The 22683-nt window shown below is 39.8% G+C and overlaps 1 protein-coding gene across 1 annotated transcript; it reads left to right on the top strand.

The window, feature by feature from the left end:
- The first annotated feature begins 716 nt into the window (after positions 1-716).
- LOC117299451 (gamma-aminobutyric acid type B receptor subunit 2-like) lies at positions 717-21676 on the top strand. Its single transcript, XM_033782989.1, has 14 exons — positions 717-778; positions 5994-6185; positions 6811-7044; positions 7658-7802; positions 9464-9620; positions 11303-11438; positions 11557-11664; positions 11906-12028; positions 12940-13050; positions 15488-15712; positions 16107-16271; positions 18183-18324; positions 20442-20526; positions 20851-21676. Exons 1-14 carry the CDS (start codon positions 755-757, stop codon positions 21287-21289), a joined length of 2286 nt encoding a protein of 761 aa, XP_033638880.1. The 5' UTR covers positions 717-754; the 3' UTR covers positions 21290-21676.
- Positions 21677-22683: the final 1007 nt, after the last annotated feature.

Raw genomic sequence — 22683 nt, 5'->3', positions numbered from 1 at the left:
ATTACTCGCCAGGGTACTCGCGGCGGTATCTGACAGGTCACCCGGAAAACTGAACTCGCCGGAAAGCTAAAACCGTTCGAACAACGTGTTGATATGTCCGACTACGTCACCCGGAAAACTGAACACGGCGGAAGACTGAAACCGCCACACCGGGCTAGACCTATAATTAGAGGGATTGGGATCGATTTAGACCCTGTCTACATTTTAAGTCTATTCCTTTGAAGCAAATTCGTGGTTTCAGAAGAGCTTTAAAGGCAGTGGACACTATTTGGTAATTACTCAAAATAGTTATTAGCTCAAAAACTTAGGTAACGAGTAATGGGGAGGGGATGGTAGTATAAAGCATTGTGAGAAACGGCTCCCTTCGAAGTAACGTAGTTTTGGAGAAAGAAGTAATTTTCCACGAATTTGATTTCGAGACCTCAAGTTTAGAACTTGAGGTCTCGAAATCAAGCATCTGAAAGCACGCAACTTCGTGTGACAAGGGTGTTTTTTTCTTTCATAGTTATCTCGCAACTCCAACGACCGATCGAGCTCAAATTTTCACAGGTTTGTTATTTTATGCATATGTTGAGATACACCAAGTGAGAAGACTGGTCTTTGACAATTACCAATAGTGCCCACTGTCTTTAAGATAAATTGTACTTTGTTTTTCTCAAGACTCAATCAAGTTTCTTGATATTTTGTTTCATTTCATTAATCATTTTTACAGGATGACAAGGCAAGAATAATAGTGGGATTCTTTGATGAGAACATGGCAAGAAAGGTCATTTGTCGGGTGAGTATACGGTGCAGGATTTCCTCTCCTTCCCTTTTTCGCTCGACCCCAGCGGGCAGGGCCCAATTTTTTTTAGAGCTGCTAAGCACAACAATTTGCTTAGCATGAAATGTTTGCCTTTGTATAAAAACAGAAATACCTAACACTTAGGTTGTATGAAGTGTCAATCAACCTTGTAGGTCAAATCGGCCAAATATAAGGTATGTTTCCGTTGGGCTTGTTTTCTTCAAATTCTGTTGAAACTCTAAACTCCGCAAAGTAGCCTGAAGTCAAGTTTATTCCTGTCACGTGATCTGAGTATGGCAAAAATTCGAACCCACACTCTGCTGATCAGAAACACCAGATTTGAATTCGGTGCTCTTAACCGCTCGGCCATTACATGGTGACTATTCTTGAAAGATAGGCAATACTTGCAGCTCTATATTATGTTCGCATTTGGCAATTGGCGAAATGGAAAACAAAGTCTCTGCTTCGTGCTATTAAGTACCGGATCTGGAAAAGGAACAAAACAAGTTACAAGTAAACACTGCAACAAACAGCTAGCAGAAAATCTGCACTTTGCCTTTTAGCAGCCGATTTTTTTTTATTTATTTTTTGGTACTCAATTTGTGTGTGTTTTTTAAACTGTTGTCTGTGTTTATCCTGCATTTTATTTATTTTTTTTTTTTTTTATGTACAGCGCTTTGAAACAGTGTTAAAGCACTTGATTTAAGCAGAGCCATGAAGTTGGGCCCATCGTTCAGCCACCCTTGGGGTGAATGACTTCCGGCTAAAGGTCCAAAGACACGACAATACAGCCGAAAATATAAAAAAAAACATCCCTTGGCACCGTTTTCTCTCTGGAAACAACCGCTCTGTAAAACGTTCGCCGACTCAGTCTTTGTCAAAGAATTGAATGAAGTATTCTCTCCGGGCGCTTTTTTTCATCTTCCGTACAGCATAGAATGTCCATCCTTACAAAGAAATTTTTAGTTTTTTTTTTAAAAGGATTTCCCTTTTTTTTTTTAATCAATTTAGAAAAACAAGTTTCCCCATTAAGAAACACTACGAAAGCGGGAATTGGGATGAACATCAAAAAAAAAAACCTGCTCCCGGGCACAGAATGACTAAAAATGGCTGACAATTAATTCCCCATGCGGCTGCCGCGCTGTCTCTATTTTCTTAGAGAGCGTAATGTCGTCAGTCTTCACGACGCTTAGACTTGACTCAAGTCCCAATCCCGTGCCATCGCCACAAAACTATTCTGATGCTCTGCATTTCCCCAACCTGTTTCATTCTCGGGATCACAATAGCTAGATTTTGACGGCGGGTATAATTATGCTTATGGACCCCTCGCACATGGGACTTGAGTCAAGTCTAAACGGCGCTCGGCTGTCATGGCTAATTTTCTTGAAGGCACTACGTGGACACTTTTGGTGAATACTCAAAATAGTTGTTAGCATAACAACTAACTTGGTACGAGCAATGGAGAGCTGTTGATAGTATAAAACATTGTGAGAAACGGCTCCCCCCCAAAAAAAACGTAGTTTTTGCGAAAGAAGTTATTTCCCACTCAAATATTTAAAGACCTAAACCTGACACGTTGTAGGCAACTGAAAGCACACGATGTGCAAGCAGAGTATTATTTTTTCTCTTGCAATTTCAATGGGCAAATTGAACCGACATTTTTAACAGTTAATTTGTACTTTTAAAGGCAGTGGATACTATTGGTAATTACTAAAAATATTGTTTAGCATAAAACCTTTCTTGGTAACGAGTAATGGGGAGAGGTTGATGGTATAACACATTGTTAGACGGCTCCCTCTGAAGTGCCATAGTTTTTTTCCCCTGTAATTTTCCCTGAATTTGATTTCGAGACCTCAGATTTAGAACTTGAGGTCTCGAAATCAACCATCTAAACGCACACAACTTCGTGTGACATGGGTGTTTTTTTTCTTCTTTCATTATTATCTCCCAAGTTCGAAGACCGATTGAGCTCAAATTTTCACAGGTTTGTTATTGTATGCATATGTTGAGATACACCAACTGTGAAGGCTAGTCTTTGACAATTACCAATAGTGTCCACTGCCTTTAAGCATGTTTATAGATAAAGGTAGATTAATTGATCCACACAAACTTGCCTCAAAAACGCATGGTTTTCCGTATGCGTTGTGCTGACACGGCTTGCCAATTTTGTGAAAATGGCCGACCGTGTTATAATTCGCCAATAACCACGCCATAGAATATTATGTTCTACTTATAAAACATAATGTATTTCAACCATAAGCATCTCATAAAAACTGTTCCGAACGCTTTTCATAGACCAACTCACTTGATCCAAGCCAACGTGTAGCCTACCTTTAATTTGGATACAACCTAAAAACACATTTTAGAGCCTGCGGTTTAGCATGAAGTTCGTTGACCGGTTGGGTGTCTTATAATGCAAATATCCATCACACCCAAGTTATATATAAATACTGTCCAGTTAAACACAGGCCCACCTGGACGTTACGTACCATACAAATTAGCATAATTTGATTACATGAATAAATTAACTGTAATGAGTGTCTGCGCGGGGGCCTAATGTGTTTTTAATGAGGTTTTTATATAGTTAGGGCCGCTATATTCCCGCACAACCCGAGGCCGTTTCAAAGGAAATGTGTCAATATGTAGCGAGATTATTTTGCAATCCCGGAAATCTTTCATGAGCATTTTAAAATAAAACTCCGTTTCAGTTGACCTGAAAACAATTAAAAAGATCGTCTTATTTATAATTAATGCGCCTTCTTCACATTTCGTTTATGAGGCCGATAAACGTTTATGGCATGCAATTTTGTTGCATGGGTTTTCGTGTTACTGCTGCCAGCTTGTCAATAACATGGGGCCAAGTTCATGCGCTGCTTAAAGGAATACGTTGCCTTGGATTGGTCGAGTTGGTCTTTGAAAAGCGTTTGAAACCGTTTTTTTTTTTTTTATAAAATGTATATGGTTGGGAAGATGTTGTAAAAGTAGTATACAATGATCCACACAAACATGCCTCGAAATTGCACGGTTTTCCTTTTACCTCGTCGACTAACACGGTCGGCCATTTATGGGAGTCAAATTTTTGACTCCCATAAATGGCCGACCGTGTTAATTCGCACAGTAAAAGGAAAACCATACAATTTCGAAGCAAACTTGTGTGGATCATTGTATTCTACTTTTAAAACATCTTTCCAACCATATGCATTTTATACAAAACGGTTTCAAGCGCTTTTTATAGACCAACTCGTCCGATCCAAGGCAACGTGTTCCTTTAACGTCAAGCAAATTTTCGTGTTTACTGTAGCAGAAAATATTGTGCTAAGGTGTAAGTGTATTTCACGGGTTAGCAATAAAATAGGCGGCCATTATTGTGCGCTCACCGTGGATTTGTAATAGATTTTTAATTTGCATTGGGGATAAAGAAGATTCATTTAGGTTTTTGCATTTCCGGGATTTGCAATGTGACGTCATTCATTTTCGTGCAGTATGTATTGGAAGGTTAGCATGCCTTTTCGTGTTATTACGATTAGCAGCGCTATGAAGTGGAAATCGCACTTTAAGCACAAAATCGGCCGTTATACGCGGCACTATGAGATTGGGCCCAGTGCGCTCACTTGGTGTGTCATACAATTTTGTTTAACTGATATTTTCTAAAAAACTACAGCACCTATGCAACTATTTTTAAGGGACGCTTTCTACTATCATTATCTTCAAACGGTGTAAAGTTAAAGGTAAATCTGTGACAATGTGTTTTGTGTTGCAAAAAGTACCCACATCCTTTAATTGAAACCGGAGTGCATATAAACCCTTTCAGAGACCCATTTGATGTGTAACGTTCAATAGAGTCCACACAGTCAGTGACTTTTAACTCCACTCAATGGGAGACTTTCTGGGACGATAGAGGGCAGCAGACTTACCGGGTAAATCCATTGTTCTCAGAATTATGCGCATGTTCAGAACTACGTAAACAATGGAAATTTACCCGGTAGGTCTGCTGCCACCTAGCGTTGGAAAGTCTCCTATTCCTTTTTTCCTTATTCAAATCTCGCGAGTCGGATGAAGCTCAATTTTATCTAAAAATGCTTCGCTGGGGAGTGTTGACCTGAAAGCAGACTCAAATCACGAGAGAGACTGCGAGACTGACGGAAAGCTATAAATACACCTACGTCTCCATAATGCGAGTTACTAGTTCCTTATTTCATCGATTCGCAATGGCCGATTCAGTTAATTCTGGAGTGACCTCGGGATTCTGTATTCCATAGTGCGTTGCTGTTTTTGTCTCGTCGTCTTGCCCTGGGCAGTTCAAATCTTAGATACATGGGGAGAACCAAATCGAGAAGTTGGCCTAGATAAGTTTTCTGTTGAAAGGGAACAATTATAGGTGAAATTAACTCACTTTTTATAATGCAGGCCTAAGGCATATACATGGGTTTTGTTCTCTTCTTATCTTAGTGGTGGTCAACAAATGCTTGAAGGAGGACAGACAGATCGAAAGAAAGAAAGAAAGCGCGCGTACGCGAAAGTGCGCGAAGTTGCAATGAAACCATAGAGCTATATATATATATTGACTAGAGCGCTAACTTGCTCTGCGTTTTGAAGCTACCCTGGGCGCAGACATGTTTGATGTGTTGCGTGAATTCGGAATTTTAAGAGAACACACATTGCCCATTCGGCGTGTGCGTATACGTACGCAGCTGTCCACTCGCGTACGTCCGCGCTATGAAAACCGTAACTTCGACTTGACTGCCGTACTAAAAAAAGTAAACGCGCCTTTTAATCATGACGCACATGACGCTCGCAGTTTGTGCGCTGATCAGCAGATTGTGCGTTCACATTTACTGCATTTTTTGCTTCGATGGCACAAAAAAAAAAAACAGGCGCACGATCATGCAAATAGCCGTACAATTGCCGTACAAAATTTCAAGCTTTTGTATTGGTTTGTACATAAACATGGATGCGCCCACACGGCTTCAAAACCTTAGTGCGTGTATAACGGGGTGTTAGCGCTCTAGTCAATAGCTCTATGAATGAAAATTACAGGGATAATAAGCGTGCGATACAGTGCAACGCGCAAGGTTTACACAATGTATGCTGATTTAGTGGCCACTTATTCGCTATTATTCAAAGCCAGTCTTGACCGGGTTTTGACCAATCAGAGACTTGAAACCGTCCAAGGTATTATTTATTAATAATTGTTTTAATAATTTCACAGGCGTTCAACCAAGGTATGTACGGCAAGACGCACGTATGGCTTCTACCTGGGTGGTTCTCTGCCGATTGGTGGCGCACTGTAGATAAATCAGACGGCTGTTCGCAGGCGGATTTACAGCTGGCACTGCAAGGTTTCTTATCGACGGATATTCTTCCTTTGAGTGGCTCTGAAGATGAGACAATATCGGGATATGTAAGTTTTGAAGAAGGAGAAACTGAAGAAGATTTGTCGTAGGTTCTGTAGTGGGAAATTTCTTTGGTTTTGGATTGTGTTTTTTGTGGGTATTTACTAAATTTTAGTTCTGCAGTCTCTTACTTAGTCTTATGTTTATGTTGTGCGCAATCTTTGAAGATGTACTTTTGACGAATTCGCGCAAGGTACCATTTGGCAAACCTTGTTTCTTTGCGTGACTAGGGAATTTGCGCAGGAGTAGCTCGGACGCAACTTTTGAACATCGCGCGATCTCTGTTTTTGGGGGAAATCTTCACCACTTGTCATGACCATGAATTTAATTAAAGAATTTTGTTTGTTGAATTGAAGAAAATTTACCTGAATTTAAGTAAAAAACTACGACCGAAATAACAGTGTCACACAGATGCTGAAAAAACCTCCATCCAATGGAAATCTCTTCACGAACGCCGGCCCCAACAAAAATACCGGGTCAATAATAACAAAGCTGATGTTTGAATCAAGGCCAGTTTTAATTTCCCTCGTGTGGGATAATAATTTATCTCATCTTATCTTGTCACTGAAAAGGTTTTAAGGGAAAGCTCTGACAGGTATTGTTTTGTTTTCTTTCTTTGTTCATTATTTGTAGACGCCGAAAGAGTACGAAGAGCTATACAACGCAAACCGTGGTGATGAATATTCAACGTTTCACGGCTATGCGTACGACGGGGTCTGGGTCATGGCCAAGGCGTTCGACAGCGTTTTGGAAACCCTACGAGCAAGAGGAGACCTGGACAGGTTTTGGAATTTTGACTACACTGATGACGGTCTGCTTGAAATGTTCACCAAAGCAATGAATGAGACCAACTTCAGGGGTGTTACGGTTAGTATTAGGAAAGCAGCGTCCAACGAATCCTTTATAATGCTTATTTATACCAGTGCCTTTAAAGGCACTGGACACTATTGGTAATTACTCAAAATAATAAATTGGCATAAAACCTTTCTTGGTGACAGGTAACGGGGAGAGGTTGATGGTATAAAACATTGTGAGAAATGGCTCCCTCTGAAGTGCCATAGTTTTCGAGAAAGAAGTAATTTTCCACGAATTTGATTTCGAGACCTCAGATTTAGAACTTGAGGTCTCGAAATCAACCATCTAAACGCACACAACTTCATGTGACAAGGGTTATTTTTCTTTCATTATTATCTCGCAACTTCGATGACCGATTGAGCTCAAATTTTCACAGGTTTGTTATTTTATGCATATTATGTTGAGATACACCAACTGTGGAGGCTAGTCTTTGACAATTACCAATAGTGTCCACTGCCTTTAAAGGCACTGTACCATTTGGTTATTGTCAAAGACCAGTCTTCTCACTTGGCTTTGTCTTTTGAGTGCAAAAGCATCGCTGCATTTTTGAACATTCAGAATATTTTAAGCGATGTGTACTTAACATTTTGCGCATAATGTAACTGCCAATTCACATCATTTACAGGGAAGTGTTCAGTTTCGTGAAGGGGAGAGGCTTGGTTCGACCGTTCATAAACAGCTACAGGGAGATGTAGAGATGAAAGTTGCTGAGTACTACGCCGTGACAGACTCGCTAAACCTATCTTCCGGGAGTGGCTTCAAATGGGCAGGTGAACTTAATAAATGAAATTTCTATGAAACACAGCCAAATGCTCGCGTAATTTTTGTATACTGAGTACTCTCCTTATGCCATGAGAATTAAAGTTTTAGGTTTGCGTCCGGGCCTTTTTGAAATGACATGAGTTTTTTTTTTTTTTTTTCATTATTCATTATTTTGCACACGAAGATTCGCAATCTTGAAATTGCGCAAACTGGAGCTCGATACACAAATTTGCCTATTCTGCATAGCGCAAATTAAAAATTACGTAGAATATTTGTGCTCAAATTTGGTGATTGCGCTCGACAGATGAATGACAGCAGATGCGTGTTTTACTGCAAATAAAACGATCGCGATCGCACGCAGGGTCTCGGCGCGGAATGTCTGCCTTGTAGGCCTATAGTACTTCTACTAAAATGCGTAAATATAACCTTTTAACCCTTGTTCGATGATTTGAACTTGAACATTTGTGATGCAGAGTCGTTTTTGTGAAAATAATGAAATTTTGTGAAAATAATGAAATTTTCCGGCGGGAGCTTTCAGAGCATGCGGGCGGTGGACGCAAATCTATCATTTTCATTCTCATGGCCGTAGTTTGTGAAAACTGACTACAGGCAAATCACTAGGATGCCATGGGATTTGAACCCATAGCCCTTGCATTGCCATAAGGCAGATGTCTCACCACTAGACCACCAAGTTAGCCCGGTGGCTAGAGGCAGTTGAAATTGTATGTGTAAGCAGCAAGTACCTTGGGGTACCGCAACGGTTTTACTTTAGCACTTTACATACATGTGATTTCTGTTTTTTTTTTTCTTTTCTGATTTCTGCCAAAACATGCCAAAACATATAGGATTCGAACTGCCTCTAGCTACCGGGCAACCTCGGTAGTTTAGTTGGTAGGACACTGCTCTAGAATTGCAAGGGTCGTGGGTTCGAATCCCACCCGAGTAACATGCCTGTGATATTTTTTTACAGGACTCGGGAAAGTACTGAGTATACAGTGCTAACACACATCGGTGTATGGGTAAAAACCAAAATTAATATTCTTTATCCCCGATGCAAATTTAACATCTATTATATCGTTGCGGTACCCGCTGCCAAAACATAGGATTCGAACTGCCTCTAGCTACCGGGCAACCTCGGTAGTTTAGTTGGTAAGACACTGCTCTAGAATTGCAAGGGTCGTGGGTTCTAAGCTTGGGCAATATCACGATATTATCGAATAATATCGCGATATTAACTTGGAAACGATTTCGGTATCGGTTCGATTTGGTTTTAACCGATATCGATGAAGTATCGCAATATCGCGATATATTTTCTAGCTGAGACATCTTGCACCCCATAGGTTTGGAGTAAAACCATAAGAATAGATCATTATAACACCTCTCTTATGCTATGACGGTCTCTTCTACAACTTTCACTGGGAGTTTGAAGACTGATGATGTCAAATTTTATTAATCGCGATTATATCGAATATCGCGATATATTATCGGCGATGTATCGTGAATAAAATAATTTGATATCGCCCAAGCTTAATGGGTTTGAATCCCTCGCGATGAACATGCCTGTGATATTTTTTCACAGGACTCGGGGGAAAGTACTGACTTTACAGTGCTAACACACATCGGTGTATGAGTAAAAACCAATGATTTCTGTTTGTTTTTGTGGTGCCAGTTGGTGGAGATAAAATACCTCGAGACACCCAGGTAACGAAGACAGAGTTACTGACAGTATCGTTGGCTCTATTTGGTGTCATGTCTTCCATCGCTGTAGCAGGCATCATCATGGCCCATGGATTCCTCTTCTTTAATATGAGATACAGAAACCAAAGGTAAAGCAATAACTGGTGTGTCGTGGCTGAGCAGTCAAACCTAAGCCCAATTTCATGTCTCTGCTTCCTGTAAGCAAAGAATGCAGAAGCAGGGATGTCTGTGCTTACACGTACATGATTAGCAGGTAATTTTGGCTTGCGCGCTTGCTTACACAGCTAGCGCAGAAATTCAGTGCTTGCATGATTCCAGAGAATGGTGATTATTTGTGCAGAGTTTGGCTGTAAAGCAGTAAAGCAGAGCCATGAAATAGGGCCCCTGACTCAAGTTCTGGGCCCGCTTTGCTGGAAAGGTTCATTAAGGGGCAGTCATCAACCCTACTGGTTTGTGTAGGATTCTATAAACCCAATTGATTGGAAAAGGAATTACATAAAGATACCAGGTGTTAGTTGCCAGAAAACAACGATGTAAGTCAAGGCTTTTTTATTTAATGGAGCTTTCACTTATTGCAGTTTCATGGCTCTGCTTACTGCCAAACTCTGAAGCTTGCGATCACAGTTCTTCGCTGTTGGTCATTTGTTCCGTTGCAAACGAATCATGGCTCATGGGTTCCTCTTCGTTAATACGAGATACAGAAACCAAAGGTATAACAATAAAGGGTGTGTCGTGAAAGAAGGATCAAGCACACCAGACACAAATTCTGGTGTTTCTGATCAGCAGAGTGTGACTTTGGCTTTTGGTACCGAAAACGCATTTTAGTTAATAGGTTGTTCAGTTTTAACCAAATCATGTAAAACCCTTCATCATCAAACAGGCCTAATCTTGCCTTGAATGACCACTTAGAAATCACTTTCTATATTATAGTATCATTATTTATTTGACCAATACAAACAAACCAAAGTTACAATAGCACAAGAAAGAACATTAACAGAAAAACAGTTTTAAAAAAAAGCAAGAAATAAGAAAAATAAATACAAAATTATATAAAGTAAGAAACGTCGGAGCATGCAGGAAGGGAGCAAGATGGGAAGGACAACCAGAAGGGATAAAAACCAAGGACAAATCATGCGGGTCAGGGGTAACAAAAGTAAACCAAATTACTGTTGCTCAGAAGCATGCTGCCCCGCGCATGACCAACAACACAATGAACTCAGAAACAACAATAGGGAAGGGAAACCAAACAGAGGATCGTTCACGACCTGCATGCAAACAAATTGAGCATCTAATACACTGTGATTTAAAGACACTGGACATTATTAGTAATTGTCAAAGACCAGTCTTCTCACTTGGTGTATCTAGACATAAACATAAAATAACTAACCTGTGAAAATTTGACCTCAATTGTTCGTCGAAGTTGCGATATATGAATGAAATAAAAAACACCCTTGTCACACGAAGTTGTGTGCTTTCAGATGCTTGATTTGGGGACCTAAAAATCTAATTCTGAGGTCTCAAAATCAAATTCGTGGAAAATTACTTCTTTCTTTAAAACTACGTTACTTCAGTGGGAGCCGTTTCTCACAATGTTTTATACTATCAACAGCTCTCCATTGCTTGTTGCCAAGTAAGTTTTTATGCTAAGAATTATTTTGAGTAATTACTAATAGTGTCCACTGCCTTTGAAATGTTTTAACAAATAAATTTATTTTGTTAGGCAACAACTTTCATTTTACAATTTTAGACTGTTGTATCTTTCTCCGCGGTATTTTCATATTTTCTTTCCCTTATTTCCCCATTTCCCAAGGTACATCAAGATGTCGAGTCCATTCCTGAACAATCTGATCATCATGGGCGGTATACTGACCTATGTCAGCGTTGTACTTCTTGGTATAGATCATGGTGTCTCGCTGAGTGAACAAGCCTACACCGTCATCTGCACGGTTCGTATAGTCTAATCTAACAGTTTCTTCGGTAACAGACCAAGTGCTTTATAAGAAGCCAATATAATTGTTATTATTATTAAAAACTATTTCTATTCTCTCCTGTTTGTTGATGCAGTCGCGAGCATGGATTCTCTGCCTTGGCTTCACCCTGGCCTTTGGTGCGATGTTCAGCAAGACTTGGAGAGTGCATCGGATCTTCACGAATATCAAGATGAAGAAAAAGGTAAACTTTCAAGTTTGTTTGTGACTTTCTGCTTTTCCTTTTTAAATTTGGTTATGAGAGGTCGCCTATTATCAGCCTTTTTGAGGTAAGGCGGACACTTTAGGAGTGAACAATGTTTGTACAGTATGAGACAGATTGGCTGTTGCCAGCTTGGTGTTTACATCCCATGTGGGAGTTTGCCACATTCCCTTGGCGGGAAGATTATCTAAACAAACATAATTTGTGTTTCTTGTCTTAACAGGTGATTAAAGATGGCCAGCTGATTGCCATCGTTGGCTTCATGGCTGTGATTGATTTAGTGATACTCATCGTATGGCAGATTGTAGATCCAATGAAACCAGCTACCATCGAACTCAGTCCCAGGGTAAGGTTCATCCACACATTAAGCTATCATGGGGGGGTCGAACATTAACATTAGTTTAAACAGTTACTTACAAATGTATAGTAGAATATAACACCTAGATCGGCCAAGCGTACACACGTGCCCCATAAGCCGTACACACACATTCCTGGTTCTTCATGGACGCGCTAAAACGTGATGTGCTGGTTTTAACGCGCTGGAGATGAACATGGGAGATAGGCCTTAAACCACTATGGACGTGCTAAAAGTCACTTGCTGGTTTGCATGAACGTTGGAGAAAGGCTAATGGCTAGTCAAAGATGATCGTGAGTTCATGGATGTGACTGAATTGGCGATACTCATCGTATAGCAGATAGTTTGTTACGATTTTTGTTTCTTACCAGTTCTGTAACGTTCCTTTAAAGGGAAGGTACACGCTTGGAAATGACTCAAAACAAATACTAACTTGAATACTGACTTGGTAACAGCATTGGAGAGCTGTTGATAGTATAAAACATTGTGGAAAACGGCTCCCTCTGAAAAAGCATAGATTTTGAGAAAGAGGTAATTTCTCACTAAAATAATAAAAGACCAGAAGTCTTTTGATCAGAGCTGAAAGCATACAAATTCATCCGGCAACGGTGTTTTTTTCTCTCATCATTTTCTTGCAACTTCAATGACCAATTTAGCTCAAATTTTCACAGGCTTGTTATTTTATGCCTATGTTGGGATACACCAAGTGACAAGACTGGTCTTCAATTACCAAACGTGTACCTTCCCTTTAATGACAGTAAAAGTCTACTGGCACTGTACATGTACTACAGCGCTAGACACTCGTCACAAAGAACATATCTACTCTTCAAAGTAGTATTACCGCGAACCGAATACGTACAACTATTCTTAATCATTTCTACTTCATGTCTCTTTGTCAATAGATGGATACGTCTGGTCGTGATATCATGATCATACCGGTGATTGAAACCTGCGTTAGTTCCCAGATGACCATCTGGCTTGCTGCAATATACATCTACAAGGGAGTTCTTATGGTAATAATAGCTTTAAATAGATGTTAAATTTGCATCGAGGATAAAGAATATTCGTTGTGGTGTTTACCCATAATTATATACTGAACACCGATGTGTATCAGAACACATTAACACCCATCATTTGCTCTCTTCATTGGCTTCCAATTCACCAAGGAATCCACTTCAAAATTCTTCTTCTTGTGTTCATAATTTGGCTCCGGTATATCTCCAAGACCTCATAGCCCTTCGTTCTTCTTCACTTTCATCAGCTACCCGAGGCCGTCGCTCTTCTTCAATCGTTCATTTCCCGCTTTCCCCGAGACCCCACACCATGACACGCTATGGCGATCGGGCCTTTTCAGTCATAGCTCCAACACTTTGGAACAAGCTACCCACCCACATTCAAGCAGCTCCTTTATTGGACACTTTCAAATCTCAACTTGTCAATCTGGTTATAGCGCTTAGAAACATCCGTATTTAGCGCTGTTTAAATGTTGTAATTATTATTATTATAATAATAATAATAATAATAATAATATACAGCACTTATAGAGCGCACAGAATCTGACAAAGAAAATGCCATTCAAGGGCGCCGGTTCGGAAAGTCAAGAGTCCATGATTAAGATAATTGTTTGAAGAGGTGTGTTTTGAGCTGCCGTTTGAAGATTGAGGGCAAGCGGCAGTGAGTTCCAAAGACGAGGTGCACTGCTGTAGAAAGCTCCGTCTCCATAGCTAGCGAGGCGGGATATGGGTACGCGGAGTGTGAGAGCCGATGACCGTAGACCAGGCCTGACATTACGAAGATGTAGCATGTCCCGGATGTAGATAGGGACGAGTTGATGAAGAGCCTTAAACGTGAGAAGGATGATTTTGAACCGAATTCTGAAATGTACGGGGAGCCAGTGAAGTTGATGAAGTATTATACTCAGTACTTACCCGAGTTCTGTGAAGGAAAACAATCACAGTCACATTACTTGGGTAAATTTCGTATTAAAACTATATTTTTTTAATAATGGGGTGTGGTCAGGGCCATTAAGTCTTCTTTTCAAAACATTTTGTCTTTAATGAAAAGAACTGTTCAACGTTCTTTCATTCCATTCAATTTCAAGACCCTTTTGAGGGACAAGAAAGGCTCCAGCAGAATCTAAAAGGTCTTGACCTCCTCCAGGAAAGTCACTTATACATTTAGTCCCAAGAGGAACTTTAGTTTGCAAATAGATAATAGTTTTTCTAAATGGTCGTTAATTTTCAATATTCCTTTCAACTGCACAATAGACACTAGACTAAGATGGTTCCAGTATAGACGATGTGACCTCTGACGTCACTCGAAAACCATAACATGATTCGCGCGCATACCGCTGGGCAATGTGTTTTGGCAACCAGCTAGAAAGTGTATGCAATCTTATCGTGATTACACGTCCTTTTGCCCGGCGAAACATGACGTATACAGTGTTTTTTCAGCGGTTTTAATGTAAACATAGGTCACACTGTCTATAGACTTATTCATAGAATTCTAGGCACAAACAGTTTTCTTTTCAAAATCAACAGGCTGGACTCTAATTTATGTACTTTTTTAATAACCAGGAGGAGACTCTTATCCATTTGTTTTGCTCATGTGCCGCTACAATTTCTTTTTGGACAGCAGTTGCTTCATGGATTAATTATAAAACTAAGCTTAACATCATCCTTGACCATGAAGTGTTTTTATTTGGCAAAACAGACTTTAAGTCTGGCAAAACAGACTTTAAGGACACTGGACATTGGTAATTGTCAAAGACTAGTCTTCTCACTTGGTGTATCTCAACACATGCATAAAATAACAAACCTGTAAAAATTTTTACCTCAATTGGTCCTCAGAGTTGCGAGATAATAATGACAAAAAAATACTCTTGTCACACGAAGTTGTGTGCGTTTAGATGGTTGATTTCAATACCTCAAGTTCTAAATCTGAGGTCTCGAAATCAAATTCGTGGAAATTTCTTCTTCTCAAAAACTAAGTCACTTCAGAGGGAGCCGTTTCTCACAATGTTTTATACCATCAACCTCTCCCCATTACTGGTTACCTAGAAAGGTTTTATTCCAATAATTATTTTGAGTAGTTACTAATAGTGTCCACTGCCTTTAAGTGTAAAGCTACAAACCTTATTTTATTAATATGCCGTTTTCATATCTACAAAAAGTGAACCTAACCACTGTGACTCGAAAGCCTATTAATCCAATCTTAAAATCATTATCGTCAAACGGTGTAAGTTTAATGTAAATCTGTGGACATTGTGTTTTGTGTTACAAAAAAATACCCAAGTCCTTTAAGGACACAGTTACTGTGACTGGGACTCGATCCCACACTCTGCTGATCAGAAAACACCAGAGTTTGAAGCCAGTGCTCTTAACCGCTAGGCCATGACACGGCGTAGCAAGTTTAGCATCTATTAAATCTGTATTGTGTTTTTTTCTCCAGATATTCGGTTTGTTTTTGGCCTGGGAGACTCGTCACGTCAGTATACCTGCCCTGAATGACAGCAAGTACATCGGTAGTAGCGTCTATAACGTGGCCATCATGTGCGTATTGGGCGTGGCGCTGTCGTCGGTCATCACTGAGGATCCAAACGCGTCTTACGGTCTGGTGTCGGTCTTCATACTATTCTGCTCCACGGTTACTCTATGTCTTGTTTTTGTGCCAAAGGTAAGGGTTCCCATAGACTGGTCTTCTGTCTTTATCCGCAAGGATACAATAATAACAATAATAATAATACAAATTTATACCGCGCTTAATACTACGTTTCTAAGCGCATGGTGCTGGTGTCCTGGTGAAGACTATAGTAAACCAGGGCAACAGCACCAAAATACAAAGAACAATATACATGTATTAGCAAATATAGCAAACAAAAGCAGAAATAAACATGAGAAATAAACACAACAGAAAATAACAGCTGCAGAATGGGGTAACTACAAAGATTTATTCAACATAGTTTTAAATGTCTGTAAGGAAGAAGCATTTTGAGTTTTGGGAGGGAGAGTGTTCCACAAATATTTGTCATAACATTTCTTCTAATGATCACTGGTTGTTTGTTGTCTAGGTGATTGAAATGCGAGGCAACCCTAATGTTAATGAGAGGGTGCGTGTCATGGGAACCATGGACAAGGCTAGGACTGCATCCACCTCCATTCATACTTTCGACACGGACCAGAAGTTCAAAGTGTTATGCACAGAGAAAAGAGATCTCAAGTCAAAGTTGGAAGAGGTTCGTCATTTTTTCACTGACAAAATTTTCTAATAAAATAAATTAGGAGAACAATTGGGAAAGCAGGTATTGAAGGCATGTTTCATCATTTTCAATGTCAAAATTTTCTTATATATTGCAAAATCAAAGCATTCAGTGGCAGTGTCATGGCCGAGCGGTTAAGAGCACCGGATTCAGGCATTGGTGTTTGATCAGCAGGGTGTGAGTACGGATCCCGGTCGTGACACGTGCTACATAAAATTGGGGAGGTAGTGCTTTCTGCTCTGCTGGCTAGGCTTCAAATTGATGATACCCAAGCCTACACTCGTATGGACTGAAAAGGGTAACCCTGTTTCAGCCCTAGGAGTAGGTGGCAACGGCCTCTGGAGAAAACATATGGCCCACACCTTGAAGTGGACTTCAGGCCTTGCGTGTCAGGCGACTTGCATAACAGAAAATACAGGCCTTACACGGATGTAGTTCATTCCTTGCCTGATGCTTCACGGAGGCAACCAAGGCGATTGCCTCCATGCCCCCTGGCCATTGCCTCGGTGCCCTTAAAATGTAGAAGTTTACAGTTTCCTCATTGTGCCCTTACATGCCTGCTTCATGAACACATGCGTCCTTCGCAATTCAGCTCTTAGCTGCGAGTAAGGATGATTAGCCCCCCAAATTGTTGTTATTATTGTTATTAACTATTTGTATTGTTTGTGTGTTTTAAGTTTACTCTTGAAAAAAGAACTGTGGTTTTCTCTCTTTGAGAAGTACTTTTTTTTAACCAACCACTTTTTTTTTATTTTTACGATTTACTACTGAGCAAGGGGCTTCGCTAGTCTGGAAACCAATGTCCAATGCCTTCTATTCAACCCTTTTGGACTAGTCACCTATGTTTAAATCTCAAGTATGCCCTGCCGTCTTTATTGATGACCAAGACAGGGTATGAAGGGCAGTTGACATATTTTTATGACATGGTTGTCAGTCAAAGCTGCTAGCTGAGGGGTGAAATGTAACTAAACATTATTCAAGAGCGATATACATAGCTTTGGATTCAAGAAAATAAATCTTTTAATTCATTATTTATCAATAATCCAGTTGAACTTGCGGTTTGGTGAAGATATTATTGTTGTTGTCATATAGGTTAATCATGCCAACCGGAACAGTTTACGTAGTGTTTCCCCAAAGACAAAAAAAGAATGTTGATCGATTTGCTTTTTTATACTGGTAGTTGGCTTAGCCGCCACACTTACCTACTTACTCGTCTATGTTTTCTAATTTGTATTGTTTGTTTAATTGCTGTCCCTTTGTTTACTTCACATACATGTTCTGCTTCATAGTTATATTTACATTGTTTAACCATGGTTAAACCTTTGTGTTGTTATCTACCGTAGCGGTTGGTACTTATTTATTCGTCTATTAGTTAGTGCTGTTATCCTGTTTTGTTCTGTAATCTTGTAACGGGCACATCCGCCACATGCCTCGGCTTTTAGGACGATGCCTCCATGTGATGTGAATGTGGAAATAAACGTTTTATTAAGATTCCGATGTTATTTTTGTATGTAGAAATTGTAACGGCTTTATTTTCTGTCTTACACCTGTCAATTTTGTCCTGTTAGTTTTGTCCTGTAGTTTTAATGTCTGTCTGTTTTTGGGGTTTGTCTGTTCATAGGCTGGGGAACAAAAGCTGTGCTTCTCCCCGGACCTAGATGTTGCCTTTTGTTTATTGTTTCATCTTTTAATTTTTTTTTATTTTGTCCATTTTACTCTGTATTATACACTATTTGCAACATTGAATAAACGTTTATATCTATCTATCTATCTATCTATTTATATAGTTATTGTTATTCTCATGTTAGTCTAGCGCTCCACCAAAGGACAAATACCGTATGTCTAGTTATTGTTGTTCTCTTATCAGTCTCTGCTTCTTCTTCTCAGCAAAACCAAACAATTAAAGAGCTGGAGAAGAAGTTGTTTTCCATCGCACCTGAGGAGGCTCCGCTTCTAATATTGGACGATGACGGCAAATCATCTGGAATTGATACGCCAAACTCTACCTGTCATTCTACAAAATCCAAAGGTAAACAACACTTCTCTGAAAAGATACCTAGATACCCTAATACAGTGTAGCTTTGAAGTAAACCACATTTTGGGGTGCGTTCGATTAGCTTCCCTGGGTCGACCCGGTCTGCCCCCGGTACGCTCGAAAAGCTTTTCATGGGGCTCACCCGGGTCAGTCCTCAGTGCCCTGCTTGCCTGAAGTGAATGACGTCACCGCGAGAGGACGAGGTGATTGTTCGATTAGCTCTCGTCAGGGGCTCACCAGCAATGAGCACCGCGGGGTCGATAGGGGGAAGCTAATTGAACGCACCCTTGGTAGTGTGATGGTTAAGATGAGTCAGGGTTTATTGAAAAACTGTTTGTGATTTCTAAAACCGCAATAAACTGGATAAAAACAAGGGAATATTGAGACCAAAACTATAATGCTGACACTTTATGAAACTTTTGTTTCACAATAATTAAGTCTTAAACTCAAGGTTCACAAGAACAAAAACTTCACACTATAGACCTTATGCATCTTGACGTCATCCAGCCGCCATCTAAGAGGTAAAATGGTGATGAAACGATCAAAACAAACAAGTTTGTACGCGGTGCACGGGAATGGCAAATAAACAACCTCCTTTTGACCTCTAGGCAAGAGAGCGCTCTTCTGAAATGAAGTCATGTCAACTCCGCCCTCTGTTGACAAAACACTGTACTCGTCATGTTCCGCCGGGCAAAAAGATGCGTAGTCGTGGTAAGATTGCGTGTACTTTCTAGCTGGCTGCCAAAACACAAAGGTTTTGCCAGGCGGTGTGCGCCCGAATCATGTTGTGGGTTTCGAGTGATGTCAGGGGTCACACTGCTATAGGAAAAATAGTTTAAACAAGTCTTGTCATAACACCAAGTTCCAAATTCTCTTGCTCACTTTCAAAACTCGTAATGGTAACTATCCTACTTATGTATATATATCAGATCTTTAAAGGCAGTGGACACTATTGGTAATTAGTCAAAATAATTATTAGCATGAAACCTTACTTGGTAACGAGTAATGGGGAGAGGTTGGTAGTATAAAACATTGTGAGAAACAGCTCCCTCTGAAGTGGAGTAGTTTTCGAGAAAGAAGTAATTTTTTACGAATTTGATTTCGAGACCTCAAGTTTAGAATTTGAGGTCCCGAAATCAAGCATCTGAAAGCACACAACTTCGTGTGACAAGGGTGTTTTGTTCATTCATAGTTATCTCGCAACTCCGACGACCAATCAAGCTTAAATTTTCACAGGTTTCTTATTTTATGCATATGTTGAGATACAGCAAGTGAGAAGCATTGTCTTTCACAATAACCAATAGTGTCCTCTGGCTTTAAAGGTCGGGTCATACACTAGATTATTTTTGTCAATATTATACCCATTTATAGGAAAAATTATGAATAAAAGATATCCAGCATATCCAAAAGATATGTGAAATTTCAGGTGAAAACAGCGTTCACTTGCTGAGAACACGACATCACCAAAATATTTTCAAGTGTACATCAAATCCATCCACAATTTGTGAGGTGACAGTGGTCCAATAACATCTCTGGCCACATGTATGGTGTTTTTTAATTAGCTTGTGTTTAATTAAGGGAATCAATGTGTGGTGAAGAGGTTTTCAACTAGTGGTTTAATCCCAAGAGGCCTGGTTCTTGATAATTTTACCGAGACGAAGTCGAGGTAAAATTATCAAGAACCAGGCCACGGCAGGTTTAAACCACTAGTTGAAAACCGATTCGACACACTTTGATTCCCATTCAAAAAACATCAACACTTTTTGTCAAAAAGTAAAATAAATGCAAACATTATAATTGTTCGATAGTTTCTTTCAACACAACACCCCTCCAGCTATGAAATGGTAAGGCCCTCCTTATAAGGGAATGCTGTGTGCGTCGCGTGTATCACGTGATGTGGCACAACTGTCCCGGCTGTTGCTCTCGACTAATAGGAATGAAGAAACTGTCGTATAAGCACAGAAGCAAGCTCGCGTGTCACGCCCATGTTTCAACACTTTTTACTGGTCGTAAACAAAGGTTTATACACACCCATGTGACGCGCTCTCCACCAATAGGAATAGCGAAACTGTCTGAGGTATTTATGAATTTTTTATATTTTTTGTTCTCAGGTACAGAGACTTCTAGAGTGTTAGGTTCCCCGGGCAGTGTTCGATTCTGTGTTACTGAACCAACATCCAGTGATCAATCTCAGAAGTAAATATAATACTGTTTATAAAAGAATAAAAAATAAAAAATTGCAAGTTTAAAACAAATCCCCCATCCCTAAAAAATAATAACTAAAGGTATATGTAGTTACTCTTGAAGACGATCGGAGCATACTGATCGAAACATTGTGTTGTCAACCTTTAGTTCTTTTCAGAACCAACACAAAAGAGATTTGCACATGGTGCTCATGTGCAAAACTTCACCAAATGTTTTTTACTTTTTCTGTATCAATTCTCTATACCTGGCATGATATTTCATACTACCATAATTTACCGTAAATTACAATAATTATTGTGCAATTTACTATTACAGAAACAGCACACCAAGCAAGAGCAGATGGGAGGCGGAGGAATACGACGATGACGCCGGTGACAAATCCCGCCTTTTCACAGCCTTCGGCGGCGTCTACATCGGCCCCCCAGTCATCCCTACCAAGCCTCCAAGCCCGCCGCCAACCGTAGCAAGTATCCCTGTCTCGATCAGCGGACCAATTCCACAAATGAACAACCACGCCGTCAACGTGATGATTGAACCAATATTTAAGAGCAGTTCTAGTCTTGATCGCATCGCTCAGATACACCGACCGTTCAGCGATTCCAACAGCGACATCACGACCATTGAAGCGCAAATGGACGATTCAAACAACAATAGCCCTCCGGTGACGGGACCCATCGGGAACAACTGCTCCTATGCGATCCCCAGTAATGAAGAAACATCGTTTGTATCTCTAACGAGGAATCTCTTAGATTAGTTTTCTTTGATCCTAAAAAAAATTAAGAACAAAAGTTGTATACATTTTTCTAAGTAGATAAATATTAATTAATAAGGTTTTAAGCGAATAGCAAAATATCAAGAGAGGGCACTGTTGAACCCACACCAAGATATATAGGCGATGCGTGTGCACGCTGTGCATGGCAACATGTACATGTGTGTACATACATGTACATGTGTGTGTACCGCGGTAGCAAATGCCCCAACTGCGTACCCACAACACATTGCGGTTCTGAATCGCGATAAATATTATGGAAGAATAGTCTTGGTCAAATTACCTAGGACTGTTTTCAGACCTGGAATTTCATCTTTGAACATTTTAAAAAGGCAAGGCAACTTTCATTTTGCAAAGTGCACTTCCATTGGAAAATCTTCAAAGTCAATGAGAAACTTTTGAAGGGGCACCAAGGCTAAGGTCAGGGGCAACGGAGGCCATGGTCTCTGTGACCTGCTTGTAATTCTAGACCTGCTCTTTGCTTATGTCGTAGAAAATGGTTGCTTGGTCAACGTCATGAGGCTTGCTGTTTGCTCAAACATTTGCTTAGCAGAGAGAAGAGTATTTCTTGACAGAATTTTGGGTTAACTATCAGTGAAGTTTCCATGTAATGTTATTCTTGAATAGTTCCCTGTCAACTTTTTATAGACTATTCAACTTGTGAAGAAATTCATTCCGCTCAAGAAGAACTGAAGAAAATTGGCTTCTGCGTGCTGCCACATTTTGTCACAAAGACACTGGGAGTAGTTACCTATAAACTTGATACTTACTACAGTGTAGGCGATTTCCCTTGTGTAGCATAACATACAAAACTATTTGGGTGAAAATGTGGTCCCCATGTTTAATAAACAAAAGCTGTTTTGCGGGCAGAACAACAAATTATTATTCAAAGAGAAATTATGATGAGGTGTTGAGTTGTGTCAAAGAAATTTGGATGATTTTTTTTTTTTTTTAAACCATGGCTTAGCCCTGTATTTCCAAATTTCTGGCTATTTTTATGGCTAGGATTGTTAAAGGCAGTGGACACTATTTGTAATTACTCAAAATAATTCAAAACAAACAAATACGTATGATCTTAACTTGCCCATGTCCTAAAATTAATTCTAAGTTAAGAAGAGTTTGGTGAAATCTACAACAAGTCCAATCCATGGTATTGAAACGGGCCATAAATTCTTTATAACCCAGGCTGAACCATATGTATGAATATATCTGTATATATTGTGATTCTATGATAATAATTGATTCATTATTATATTTAGCATACATAAATATTACCAGAAATGTTTTAAGGAATACGCTGCCTTGGATCGGACGATTTGGTCTGTAAAAAGCGTTTGTAACCGTTTGTTATAAAATGCATATGATTGGAAAGATGTTTT

The sequence above is a fragment of the Asterias rubens genome, chromosome 14 (genome assembly GCF_902459465.1).
Source record: "Asterias rubens chromosome 14, eAstRub1.3, whole genome shotgun sequence".
NCBI lineage: Eukaryota > Metazoa > Echinodermata > Asteroidea > Forcipulatida > Asteriidae > Asterias > Asterias rubens.
Note: the sequence above shows the minus strand (reverse complement) of the source record. Positions and strands in the feature narration are given on the sequence as shown.

Bases quoted from the DNA above. Each gene is read 5' to 3' on its own strand.
- LOC117299451 (XM_033782989.1), top strand. From the start codon at position 755: ATGGCAAGAAAGGTCATTTGTCGG. The intron at 11,439-11,556 runs GTTCGTATAGTC...TTGTTGATGCAG, and splicing joins CCTACACCGTCATCTGCACG to TCGCGAGCATGGATTCTCTG. The intron at 20,527-20,850 runs GTAAATATAATA...TTACTATTACAG, and splicing joins TCCAGTGATCAATCTCAGAA to AAACAGCACACCAAGCAAGA.